Source organism: Dicentrarchus labrax, unplaced genomic scaffold (assembly GCF_905237075.1).
Source record: "Dicentrarchus labrax unplaced genomic scaffold, dlabrax2021, whole genome shotgun sequence".
NCBI classification, from domain to species: Eukaryota; Metazoa; Chordata; class Actinopteri; family Moronidae; genus Dicentrarchus; species Dicentrarchus labrax.
Window position 1 is genome coordinate 7,586,154 of NW_026136704.1, and position 13,865 is coordinate 7,600,018.

Below are 13,865 nucleotides of genomic sequence, written 5' to 3' on the forward strand. Positions count from 1 at the left end.
GGGGAAATCTGAACCTGTTGACTCTGCATGGCTATCGAGGCCTTGATTCGTCACGACCACATCAAATCTGCTGAGCTGGCCATTTGTGTCTCCTCTCCTCTACACCAACTGGGCCAAAGGTCACCCATCTTACCCCCGGTGTTGTCAGTCAGTCAGCCTCCTCCTGTAAAGTGTCATAATAGGATTCTTCTGGTTGAGCGCTGCTACAGAGAAACAGGAGCGGAGGAATTCAGGGGCTCTTGTTGTTTTGGATGTCATGGCAGGGGCGTAGCGGCGTTTGTTGCTCACCTTTGGTCCAATTAATGCGGGGGGTGAAGTCTATCCGGGTTGAGAGGGTTCAAGCAGCTGCCTAACAAGCTGCACCCCTGTGGTGAACACAGCGGCCGGATGGACGGGTGGACAGACAGATGAGGACAATGGGAGGGGAGTGCCGTTTTGCTATTTATGACCCATAATTTTTAACTCCCTGCCCCCCACTCTTTCACTGCTGTAGACTTGGAATATGATTTCCTCTCCTCTATGTTAAAGCTATATATTCTCCAGATGGCATACATTAAACATCACACTGACAGAGACAATAAATCTCTAGGCCACATGTTGCTCTCACACACTGTTGCTATTTTTCCGTCTGTTTTTGACTTCTTGAAGAAGGCTGTTTACAGTTTGAAGCTGCCTAGTTAAGAACAGCCTGTGCTCTTGTCTCAAGTTGAGGGCTGAGCGTCATTATGCAGGACAAGCATTTCTGCCTCTGCTCCTCTTCAAATGCAGCAACAAACAGTACAGACTGTACTTTGCGCCTATCAAGGGAGTCAGTAGTCAATAATGTAACACGCAGTGGTGGAATCTTAGTGGGTGCAATTTTCTTTTCGAGATCTTTTTGTAGGTTTTAGTGTATCGTAGTAAAGGAAAATATGTCAACAAACCCAGTATGCTCTCCACAGAGCAAAATTCACTAATAGATCTGCTGTAATTAACTGAATCCAATTATAGATATGATGTGGGCTTGCAGAAGCTTGACTGCTCTCAGTTAGCAATCAGGCTTTCAGCTGGGTCCCTTTGATACGAAAGGTTTAAAGTGAGACTTTTACTGATCAACAGCCATTGTTCCCGCAAGTGGCAGTGCAAAAGTCACGTAACAGTTGTATAGAGAGTGAAGAGTTACAAATTCAGCAAACATGCTCATTAATGTCTGTTACACAGGAATCTAAAGGTCTAAATCTGGCTAACTTTAGCCACCAAGTGAAGCCGTAACCTCAGTGTACTGAACTGAGAAAAGGTGCATTTTATTGCTTATGATTTCAACTTGATTTCAAGTGGTATGTCCACATATAGTCATATATATATATATATATATACTACACCTACAATAATTATACACCTCTATATACATAGTCTAGCTTTAAATCAATAGTGCATTTGATTTTTAATAATACAGTGCTGTGTGCAGTGGCTATGTCACTTTTTGGGGATTTAAAAATAAAACCCCTCTTTGTCCCATTAATGAAGTGCTGACGCCTCACTCTCCAGAAAGCTTTATTCTCTTCTTCTACAGTGAGATTCAGGACCAGTCTGTGCTTTTGCATATTGTGTTAGCAAGCGGGTAATTGATTTTTCTCCTGTTAACCCCAGGCTAAAATGTTAATTATATTCAGATGTTATAACAAGGTCGCGATCGAGATCTCCCGCTGTGTTTTAAATGAATCACGTCTTTATGTGTGTTTATATGAACGTTAGTTGTTTTTATGTTAGTAACCTAATCTGTTCTTCCTGCTCTCTCCATAGCTCCCCAACATGTTTGGAGACCTGAGGTCGACCTTCATCGCCCTGATGATTGGATCCTACGCCTCCTCTGCTGTCACTTTCCCCGGTATCAAGGTAACTTTTGATTTGTGCTGTCAGTTATGTCACCAATTCTTGATTTATACCAAAATATTCATTAAATTGTCCTCATCCATCACATAAACATCGCCCCTAAAAGACGATGCTCTAACATGAACTCAGAAAGAATAACACTGCCACCACAGAATGGGATATTGATTCTCCATTATCGTGTGTCTGTTTGGGTGCTGTCTGGCTGCCTGTAGGTGATCTATGATCTGGGTGCCACCTTCATCACCATCCTGATGGTTTGGGCCGCCTGCGCCTGCCTCGTCTTCTTCAACTGCTTCGTCAACTGGCCTCTGGAGCCCTTCCCCGGCCCAGAGGACATGGACTTCACGTAAGACAGATAGACACAGTCACTCTCGTACACAAAGGCATACTGTATAACCATTTCTGTAGCCTCCAGCTATCATTGTTAAGAAGCCTTTGTAATTCTATTAGCTAACCTCAGGTTATACCTGCTGTGAATGGATTCCAACTGAGCTCTGAGTTCACTGCATTACACTATATCCACATGTACAAGGCTGCATAGACATGCATGCTCACACACTCATGTACAGTAAATCCCTGTGTAATGCAGTGGAGGCCGAGTGAGCCCATAAGACAGGAAAGACCATAAAACCAGATGATCAGCCGGCTTTGCTCTGAATCACCTGGATCCTTTGTTTCCTACAGTCTTTTTCCTCTCTTTCTTTACTGACATTTTTTTCCCTTCTTTCTTGTATTCCTCCTCCTCCTCCTTTGACTCCTTTCATTTTAAAGCTTTCAGTGCTCTGTATTTTGTGCTCACAATCACCTTTCACCTTCTCCTCCTCCTTCAGGGTGAAGATCAAGTTCAGCTGGCTGGGCTTTGACCACAAAATCACAGGGAAGCAGTTTTACAGGCAGGTGACCACCGTGGGGCGCCGTCTCAGTGTTGGTAACTCCATAAAGCAGCAGCACCAGCCGCCCAAAGACCTGGCCACGCAGGAGGCCAACAAACTGTGCCTGTCCACTGTCGACCTGGAAGTGAAGTGCCAGGCCAAGGAGGAGAGTAAGTCTGAAACAAAAGAGATCTAACTCAATGTAATGTTAATGAGGTAGTAGTGAGAGTGAAATCGGAAAGTTTAATCAAATGCTTTGTTTGGGGGATTTCTGGTGCTGCCATCTCTCTGTACGAGCCCATTCACAGCTTTTTTTCAAGTGGCTTTTGTTGCCATTTGATCATCAAAACTGGAATCCCTAACACGCTGAGAAAACGTCACTGCTGTCTGCGTGTCTGTGAGAGAGAGGAAATCCAAATGGTGAAGCAGAGCTGCTTTTCAGTCACAGACAAGTCGACATAAGTGCTCCTTGTGCTCAAATGATCCAGTTTTGAGCAGTTTTCCCTTTGCCAACTTATGAATATTCATCTGAGCATCTCAAGAGCCAGTCAGCTGGTTGAATGAACTGGTCTGTGTGCCAGATTGTCTGAACGCTGCATGATGGACAAAGGCTCTCCAGACAACAGTCCATCCCACAGTGCTGGGGAGGAAAAGTGATATGAGCACTTTATAAAGGTCTCCATTCAGAACTATGGCTTTTCTCTTACGTACATGTTTGTAAGATTATGAGTTTCACAACTGGTGCTTGGCAACATGGTTGACATTATTCAGTATTATTAAAGTCCGGTGTATAACATATAGGAGGATCTATTGTAAGAAATGGAATATAATATTCAAAGGTATGTTATTCATTAGTGTATAATCAGGTCACCTTCCATGGAGTCCGCCATGTTGAACCACCATATAGTACAACGGCCAAGATTGGGCAAACCAAACACTGGCTGTAGATAGGGCTTTTATTGTTTTCCATTAGTTTTTCTTCATTCATTAATTGTCTTCAACACCATGCGTTTTACTACTCCTCAGACATAGAATATAATTCCAACATACTCAGAAGTATCACTTCTCAGGTTTGAAACACTGCAGGACCTGACCTACATCTGTACACAACAATTAGGCACCTGTTACATCAACGGTTACCCTTAAATACCCCTTTACCTCTGCCCTACATCCACACTAAGCTAACCTCTGTTACCCCTACACCTCCAGCCCTCCTCAGGTGCTCCTGTCTCTTCGAGACCGGGGTCAGAGACTCCCAGTGGGGGAGACTCTTTGGTACCAAACGGACCGTGGAATTGGTTCGGACCCCGTTCTTAGAAAAGCTGCTCAGCATGTGCAAGGCGCACTGGTAGGGAGCCCTAGAGAAACATTGTTGTGGTTTGAAGGCCAAGGTGTGTGTCTGTTACTGTGTGTGTGTTTCGAGTGCAGTCAGGGTGCCCATGGTTGGATTCATAACAGCTGGACATGTTCCATCTGTCAGGAGCTTTAAAGAGGCCCATATAAAACACTCGCACACAAACCTGTTTCCCCTCTAATTCCTGTCTAATTTAATGGCAGCTGTGAAGGTTGGAGGACATTTACATATTGTTTCTCCTGCAATCTGAAAGGCCTGGTTTGAATTCGAACAGATGTTGTTTTTTTATTATATTATCAGCAACAAACACAGATCATGTAGTTGCACTGAAACACAGTGCACCTGTTTGGTATGTAAACTTAAAGATCCCCAAGTCATGTATTAAGACATACAAATATAGGCTTCACTGTAAAGTCCATTCTCAGTGGATGTGCACTGGTGGCTTCAGGTTTCTACATCACACTGTACAAGTTGCATACTGCACCAGGACTGACTTCCTAACTATTTGTGATGTCACAAATCCTGCTGGTAGGCCCCCGCCTTAAAATCTGATTTTCAATGAGCACAGAGAAACTTTCCACTTTCAGCAGATGAATGTGAAAACATCCTTCTAGAGTCAAACTCTGCACATATAGCATTCTGCGTGAAGTGGGGCGGTGCTGTTCATGAGCAGAGAAGTTCTTTTTCGAATTGATTGCTTAGATTTTTCTGTCAAAATAAAACATGGAACGTGTTGGGAAAAGTGCTCATAAAACGTTATAATACCTTGCAAGCATGACCTGGCTGGCAGCGAGCAATTCCCTTCATTAAGCCTCGGATGGATACCTGTTGTTCTGGGTAATAAACCCATCTGCTCCATCTGTGCACTGACAATTAATTGGTTTGTCCAGTGCTTCACCATATGGGCAGTTGTGTCCAATTTCCATTTATATTCACAACTTTGATTAATGATCAACTTCTCCAAGAACTCACGCTTCTTTGAATCCCCCCATTTCACTCAAGCAGGATAAGACGTGTTGCCCTGGCACCCGGAGGCCAGTGGGAATATTTAGATCACTATCTCTTTCCTCTGTTTTAACAGCAGACTTACCCGGAAGCACATTGGTGTAGGTTTCCAGCATGAAAAGAGATTAGAAAGTTAAAAGAGGCAGAAAATCTTGTGTAGGAACAGGCAGGTTTGGGCTTGTTGGCATCTATGAAAGTTCACTGGGGCTGCTGCTTTAACTGCAGTCTATGGAGGCTTAAAAGAGATTGTGTAGGTGTTGAGATGCTGTGACTGGCAGAAAAAATCTGCAGACAAACCTGGAAATATAGATATTTTGTACTAATGAAAAATGCGTCATCCGTGGCTGTATGGATGGCTGTCGGCCTGTTGGTCGGTCCACCGCTTTGATCCAGACTCAAATATCTCAACCATTTGATTTTGATGTGTTAGCAAACTGATTTGATCTAACCCCGACTTCTTTCATTTCCTCTGCAGCTCAGTCCTTCATGAAGAGTGTCTTCAGTCCCATCTTCTTGCTGAGCCTCATCACCATGTGTGTGACCCAGCTGCGCCTCATCTTCTACATGGGAGCCATGAACACCATCCTGGAGTCCCTGACAGAGGGAGATCTCGGCAAAGGTGTGTGTCGCTGCTAGAAAACACAGATTGTGTTCTGAACAGCTTTTTACCTTACACATCTGACCATAGAAATGTAACTGTGAAATGTGTTGGAGGGGATGTTCACGGCTTCTCAAGACTGTTTGTATCTTCTCTTCCTGCTCTCTGACACCTAACAATTTTCTCTCAGCTGCTTCCTGCTCAGATAAACCAGCCGTGTTGCTTGTTGATAACGCTGCTCTGTCTTTTCCTTTTCCGTTTGTCTCTCTTGCTCTTTCTCTTTTCCTGTCATGCTGGCTTCATGCTGCTGTTGCAGTGGAGAAGATGCAAGTGGGTAAGAGACCTGAGGCTAAACTTACAAAGATCTAACTACCTACACTCTTCAGCCATTCTCCTCACCTGTCTGTCCACTTTGTGTTTGCTTGTTTCTGCGTGCATCACCCTCTGAACCCTTCATACTGTTCATTTCATGCTCAAAACTGCTCAAAACAGCATAAAACATAGCAGTAACTGTGTCTGTACTGTCGTTTGTGTCTCAGTGAGTGTCTACACGTCCATCTTTGGCGTGCTGCAGCTTCTGTGTCTGGTCACCTCTCCTGTGATTGGCTACGTCATGGACTGGAAGCTCAAAGACTGCGAGGATGACAATGACAAGAACACCAAGAGGTGAGGGTGCACACAGAAACACACACACAGAAAGAAGAAAAAGAAGAATAGAAATCAGAAGCTGACTTTATTTTATTCTATTGCATTAGGGAACCTGGTCAGCCCCGGCCCCCCGACAAACAGATTCAGAAGATTGTCAACGCCACCAGAGCATTCATCTTCACCAATCTACTCCTGGTTGGCTTTGGATTCACCTGCATCATCCCTAACCTGCCCCTCCAGGTACACACACACACACACACACACACACACACACACACACACACACACACACACACACACACACACACACACACACAAAATACACACACACACACACAGGACAGAGAAATATTTTATGTCTTTAAAGCTTTTCTGGGCAGCACATTTCCTAGCGTGTGCTGCTGAAGTAGAGAGAGTTCACACTGCAGAGACTGAGATGAACACAATGTTCAAACACTCACATGGCAATGCAGCGCCTGATTCTTATCAGTGCTTCAGTGACACCTACTGGACAAAAGAGTCACTGCATGTTATTTACTACATTCTGAATCTCATTTATCAAAGATGAAAGCCATTTTCTCAGCCAGCTGTGTGATCTGACCTGGTGTTTAATGGAAAATGTATCTTTTCTCCCCCACTTCTCTCCTCCTCTTCAGATTCTGTCCTTTATCCTGCACACTATTGTCAGAGGCTTCATCCACTCTGCAGTCGGAGGCCTCTATGCTGCTGTGTAAGTGTGTGACATGTTCAAAAGACAATGGCATAACAATACACTATGGAACACACACTGATACTGTATAGTGCCATTATACCATAGAATATACCATTTACTACATATACTACATGGCCAAAATGTATGTATGTGGACAGACAGACATTACACCCATTTGTAGGGATGAATATTGACACGTCATCAGTATCGGCTGATAAAGGCTTTAAAATTGAAATAAAAGCAAAGTTGCTATTTGAAATGATTGGCAGCTTAGAAGGAGCCAAAAATTATTCAGCACAACACATTTAAATCCCCATTTTAAGAGCTGTCATCCCGATTATTACGATGAGTTTGTGAAGAACAAAGAGAAACAGGCATCAGCTTGAAACACCTGCAGTAGTTTTCTCATTGCTCAGTGAATGTGCACATTTTGAAAAGAAAACAATCCACTACAGGAGAGTGTTGATTTTCTTTGCAGTTAGGTGGAAAATCAGCATTGGCAATAGGCCACAATCATTTGGAAAATATCGGCATATCAGATTAGTACAAAAATTCAAGATTGTGCATCCCTACCGCTCTACAAGATTTAGGAACCTGATTGCAGGGCTGATCCGAATCCAGGGTCTATGGATAGAGGGTGTATGCTGTACAGATTCTGAAGACAAATTCAGGCTAATTTATGATTTGTGATATTGGGCCATATAAATGTAATTGACTTAACTTGACTACAATGACAAAAAAGAAAATACACATACAAAGTCATATGAGTAAAATAATCCATAGAAATGTTGGTCAATTCATACATACAAACATAAGTGTTACATATGTATTACAGACAAACCAACCTGCATACTGTACATACATAAATATAAACACCTACCCCAGTTAAATAAGGTTAGAAAAAAGCCTATTGATTAAACTATTTTTTAAACTTAAAGATTTTAAAGATTCTGAGTTCATCAGGCAGGTTGTTCCAGAGCAGAGGCACTGTTTAGTCTTACATCTTGACATGGAAACAGCCCCAGGCCTGATGACCTCGGACTGCTTGCGGGTTGATACGGCCAATCTGGGGCATTGTCATGTAAAAAGATTTGGAAAATTTGGCCAATTGACTGCAGCTGAAAATGGCACATTTTCACAAAGAAATGGTAAAAAAGCATGTTCTTTGTCATTAAATAAATAAAAGGGGCCTTTCCTAAGCTGTTGCCACAATGTTGGAAGCCCATAACTGCCTGACAAATAATGACATGTTCCAGCGATTTCAGGCTCTGGTCCAAACCAACAATAACAGCCTACAAAAAAGGTTTCCACATACTGAAAGCCATGTAATATATTGTCACCTGTGTGTAAAGCTTGAATTGGATTGGCTTCAGTTTGAATTGAACCTTATCAAACCCAGAGTACCACCTAGAAACCTGTTTAAGACTTGCTGTTTGTCCCGTGCAGGTACCCGTCCTCTCAGTTTGGCAGCCTGACAGGCATGCAGTCTCTGATCAGCGCCCTGTTCGCCCTGCTCCAACAGCCTCTCTTCATGGCCATGGTTGGACCCCTGGAGGGAGACCCTCTATGGGTAAGATGACACAAATATATGGACACTGTAGGAAATATTTAAACAACACATTACGTTGGTCTGACCCTTATGTCGTCTTCAGGTGAACGTGGGCCTTTTGGCAGTGAGTTTGCTGGGATTCTGCCTGCCTTTCTACCTGCTGTGCCACAGCCGCCACCTCCAGCGCCTCAGAGACGAGCGCGATGAGGACCCAAAGATCTACGTCAAGATCAACAATGGCAGCAAGCCCGAGGCCTTCGTCTAGACGGAGAGGAAGAACAGAGAGATGGATGATCTTTTTAAAAACTGAGATGACGAGCTACGCTAAAAAGAGAAAGACAGAGAAAAAGAAGAGAGGGGAGGGGAGAGCGGTGGAAGGGATACATTCCTTCACCCTGTCCTCCCTGACGCTACAGTGCTTCTCTCAGTTCATCCCCTCACCTCCCTCTCAAACACACTTTCACTCACACCATTTTCCTGCCAATCAGATGTGGTCAAACACGACAGCACACTGCTGTGACACCCAGTTTCATCCTCTCTGATACTATACACTGTGAGAAACCTGACACGCACACACACACACACACACACACACACACACACACACACACACACACACACACACACACACACACACACACACACACACACACACACATACACACACGCCCTATGGAGAGCTCCCTCTCCCTCAACTGCATCTCTGAACTGAGGAGAAAACAGACTAATGGGAAAAAGAAGACTTTTTGTGTCTACCCAAATGACTCCTCTACACATCTTTTCTTCTCTCTTGTTCATTTTTACAAACGTTACTGACTGGTTTAGCCTCGGCCAGTCCTACTTAGAAAAAATAGAAGAAGAAGCTGATGCCAGCCAATGGAAATCCACTGAGGAGATTGTGGAGGAGACAACTGTAAAAAAAAAAAAAGTCTCAGTGACAGTATTGTGCTTTTTAAAGTCACCTAGCACAAACCAACTGCGGTGTTGTGAGTGCGTACAGTGGTAACCATGACAACGTTTGCTCTCTGATTGGCCCAGGTTTGTCTGAGGTGACGTTTCACCCAGTAAACCGTCACCTCTCTCAGACAGCACAAGCCGTTGTTTAGTGGGAGGCTGCTTGGTGTCTGTTTTGAGAACTCCCACATGAGAAAAAGACAAAAAAGTGGCACCCTTGGTCGTGGCATCTCTGCTTACTCTTAAGCTCGAGGGCATTAACCGGATAAGAGTCCACAGACAGCAGTATTGGTAGCAGTTCAGATTGAAACACATAGTATGAATTACGGTGGCTTTTTAATCAGCACAGAAAACACTGCAGCATCTCTCTCTCTCTTGTGTGTGTGTGTGTGTGTGTGTGTGTGTGTGTGTGTGTTAGATAATGCAGTGTGAAAAAAGCTGGCTAGATGAAACTACACTGCATGATGCCTGATACAGTGCTGGTCCTACATTGCTGTCTCACTCACTAGTGCAGGAAGACACACTCAACTTGCCATGTTGGTCTGTTTTTTGTTTTGCTCATGAATTCCTTTCGTGTGTTTGGAATATATAATAATTTGTTGTTTATCAAATGTATTTACTTGCAATATGATCGCAGATGTGTTGTTGAATCTTTGTTCCCTATACATGATCTGACGACGTGGAGGAGGAGATGTTTTTAGAGTAGGTAGACGGGACAAAGATATTAGATATGGTGTGTTTTTTTAAAGGTGGGAGTGGCGCAGAGGTGGAGCCTCTATGTTGCTCTACTCGCCGCACACACAGTCTCGGTTTCGTTGTAGCAATAAGTGCTTCTGTGAGGTGCTGGGCATCCTGTTGACACACAATCACATGCAGACAGGCAAACATGTACATTTTATGGACTGTATTTTTAAAACAAAAAGGTGCTAGTTGAATTACAAAAACGTTTTTTTGTGCATTTTTTCTTGTTAAGGTGAGGTTTTATCATAAAAGGCAACAAATTGCTATGAAATTACTCACAATAGCTGTTTCTCTATTGACACAGTGGATTCCAAAGACCCAATCAGGTTACCATTTCTACTGGTGACTTTGCTTGTGGTTTCTTATCCATTTTGTGGTAATTCTGCACTGTAACACAAAGTGCAACCACAGCAGCAGCTCTGGGAAACTTGAATTCACCTGAACATACATGAAGGGAGATTTGCTTGAAGGCAGCAGGCTGATGAAGACGTATTCCTCCAGGTTCTGAGAAAAAATTGATGAGACTGAACACAGACAATGAAGAGTCAGAGCAGAGGCGTGTAGAGTGATACAGGTGATAACTGCTGTTTGATTTGGCCTGCTGTCTTCAGATGCCATACAGAGAAGCTCCTCAGATATTTCCTGCCTGGCAGTAACTCACAGAGGCACTTCCAAAGACAGCCATGACCCTCAGAGTGCCTCTCTATGTGTACAGATGATGGGAGTAGTGGATCCAGGCAGGATGTGGCGCACCCAGTCCCTCTCTCCCTCTATCTACCCATCCATCTATCACATTCATCCATCCATCCGTCCGCAAACAGGTCCTGAATTGTTTACCAATGCCAGGTGACAGAGCTGAGAGACAAGCCTCCGCTGCCATCAGATGCTCCCAGTGAATGACTAAGTGAGAAATGAATGGCACACAATGCACTTTAGAACCTCTAGAAATGGACCTCAGTCATGCATTTGCCTGCTCACACTGTATGGTACACGCAGTGCATGGCTGCTCGCTGGTGGTGCATGATGCAGAGAATGTATACTCAGAGCTTCAGATGTAGATTTTTAATTCAGAACATGGGAACGGAAAGATGCTGTTATTTTTTATACTCACAGAAAGAAAAATTATTGCTTCACATGTTCAATATATCGCCTTTATTTGCATGGATAGTGTGGCCAAGTCTCTCTCTCAGCTCTTTCATAAGCGTTGGACACAACTGTAGGCATGTACATCCTCACTAAACTGCAGGGTTTCTGTAAAGGAGAATTTTATGGAGTAAAATTGGTGCAGAAATGATTTAACTGTGTTTTGTTAGATGACAAATGTGAAGAAATGTGAAGAAGTGTAGAAAAGTGTAACAGCTCCAATTAAATGTTATCTAATACACACCTGGCAGACAGCTGTGTAGGAAAATTAAATCATGCAGAAGAAATTAATAAGACCCACACGATGCCAGCACTCATTTACTTAAAACCAAAACTTTGGATTTCAAATGAACCTAAACAGATAGTGTGCAGGAACTCATTACATTCTTTTGCATTTCTTTATCCAAGCATTCACATTGTTGTATCTCTGAAGTGCAAATCTTGTGTAACAAGAAGAGATCTCAGTCCATACATCCAATTTTCACCACTTCTACCAGGTCTGGGTTGCCTGGGTCTGGGTGGGAGCAGGGTTAGTAAGTTCTGCCTGGGGCAGAGCTGGATGTCTTTATTATCTTTATTAGTACGTTGCAGATACAAAGCCCACACAGATTGTGCACTATTATTCTTTGAAAGCTGCGTGGGGGGGATTCTCCTGTACAATGCCAGTTTTGTACTTGAGAGATGCAACAATAACAATTTGTGCATAGAAATGTGCAAATGTATTTGCGATGTAGAAATCTTTAATTACAAGTTCACTGTGTTTTTTTCACTTCACAAAACCATATTCACATTTGCCTTTCTAATAAATCACATGTAACTAATTTAACTCCATAGAGTGTATCTCGTAGCGTGCCGGTGTGTAACTGTTCCTGTGGTTTGTCGTGATGTTCTGACAGGCTGCAGGTACAGATACACTCTGATGCAATACTTTACTCCAGCTCTATGAATGTGGGTGACGATGGACATTGATTTTTCATTTGCCTGGTAACCCATCCTGAACTCACTCTGTGGCTGAACATGAAATCAGCCCACTCGCAGACTGTTTTCCTTCAGTCTGTGAATTGAAGATGTGATAGTGGAGTGTGTGAGTGATGAGTTACCAGGTGAACTCCTCATTCCCTCAGAATGGCAAACTAATCTGCACTTTCCTTCACTGCCGTACCTTAAACAACTGTCCTCCATGCCATCACCTCCCCGCTCTCACCCCAACCTCCTAGGATAGGGAATCTACAGTAGTTTGGTTTATTGATTGATGTACTGATGGATTGTTTGCTCTCTGAAGATGAATCCTAGTGTGTTTTTACGACAGGAAGTGGGGATTTCAGCTGGAACACAGACACCTTGTTTCCCTCCCCTGGCATGTACCTTTTGTATTTTTTCTACCTACCATGCTCCAGTTTAGTTTTGTTTTCTTTTATTAAGCTTTTTTTCCCCTCTGATGTTTACGAGAATGTGTTTTTTCATGGTCTTATATTGTATATTTGGTTCTCTTTTGTCTTGTACCACAGTATAGCCATTGTCATTGACATTTTAAGTCATGTCAACTGAAAGAAAAAAGACAGATCAATATATGAAGCAAAATAAACACAATAATTTGTATAGATGTGTCTCTTATTTCACACTTCTGTGATCTCGTAATACTTTTCCAGAGCAGCAGGGGTCAGACTCTCACTGTAACACTGACACTCATGATATGTGGAGTCAAGTACAAGAGAAGTGACAGATAAAACAGCTTTGTAGGCAAACCTGTTGGGCGACAGCAACCACACAGTTTCCTCGGCTTTGTTTAAATCACAGAGGAACACCCTGAGTGGTCTCAAACTGTCTCAGTTGCCTCATAAACAGGTTGAACCGGAGCTGACATTTTCTGCCCGTACTGGTTTGACCACACTGTGGCGTTCACACACACACACACACACACACACACACACACACACACTGTTCAGTAGCCTACTCCACCCAGATGTGCACCAACTGATGCTCATTGAGCTGTAAATATTCAGTGGTAACCGAAAGTGTGGGTAATCGTGTGATCTCCATCAGTTTGATGCCACATACAATAACATCTGCCAGCCTCAGGAGGATCTTTGTGAATCAGAATCACTTTTACTGTGCAGGTATATGAACACATACAAAGAATTTGACTCTGGATTGACATTGCTCCCAATTTACACACACAGAATAGCATAAAGAAACACAAAAATAACAAATATAAACAACAACAATAACGTGTAGATTTTTACCTACATGAGGTAGGTGGATATGACAGTATATAATGGGTCAGGTGATCTTAAAAATGCTGTACACCCAGCAGGTAGCTACATGTTGGTGCTTAAAGTGGAATCACCATGCGTTTGATGATCATGAATATTATTATTATTAGAGGAGCTATAATAGCAGTAGTAGAATAGATACAA

The 13,865-nt window shown here is 43.0% G+C and overlaps 1 protein-coding gene across 2 annotated transcripts in view; it reads left to right on the top strand.

The window, feature by feature from the left end:
- LOC127363098 (large neutral amino acids transporter small subunit 4) overlaps nt 1-13,049 on the top strand; it is a 31,935-nt gene extending 18,886 nt beyond the window's left edge. Inside the window, exons 6-15 of one of the 2 annotated variants that reach the window (XM_051399572.1) lie at nt 1,783-1,875; nt 2,085-2,218; nt 2,703-2,914; nt 5,579-5,722; nt 6,018-6,035; nt 6,241-6,367; nt 6,457-6,589; nt 7,006-7,079; nt 8,508-8,631; nt 8,714-13,049. In XM_051399572.1, coding sequence (XP_051255532.1) covers nt 1,783-1,875; nt 2,085-2,218; nt 2,703-2,914; nt 5,579-5,722; nt 6,018-6,035; nt 6,241-6,367; nt 6,457-6,589; nt 7,006-7,079; nt 8,508-8,631; nt 8,714-8,875 — 1,221 coding nt within the window. In that variant the 3' untranslated portion in view covers nt 8,876-13,049. The remainder of the gene's footprint in view (nt 1-1,782; nt 1,876-2,084; nt 2,219-2,702; nt 2,915-5,578; nt 5,723-6,017; nt 6,036-6,240; nt 6,368-6,456; nt 6,590-7,005; nt 7,080-8,507; nt 8,632-8,713) is intronic. The other variant, XM_051399574.1, reaches the window with a different exon arrangement.
- Nucleotides 13,050-13,865: the final 816 nt, after the last annotated feature.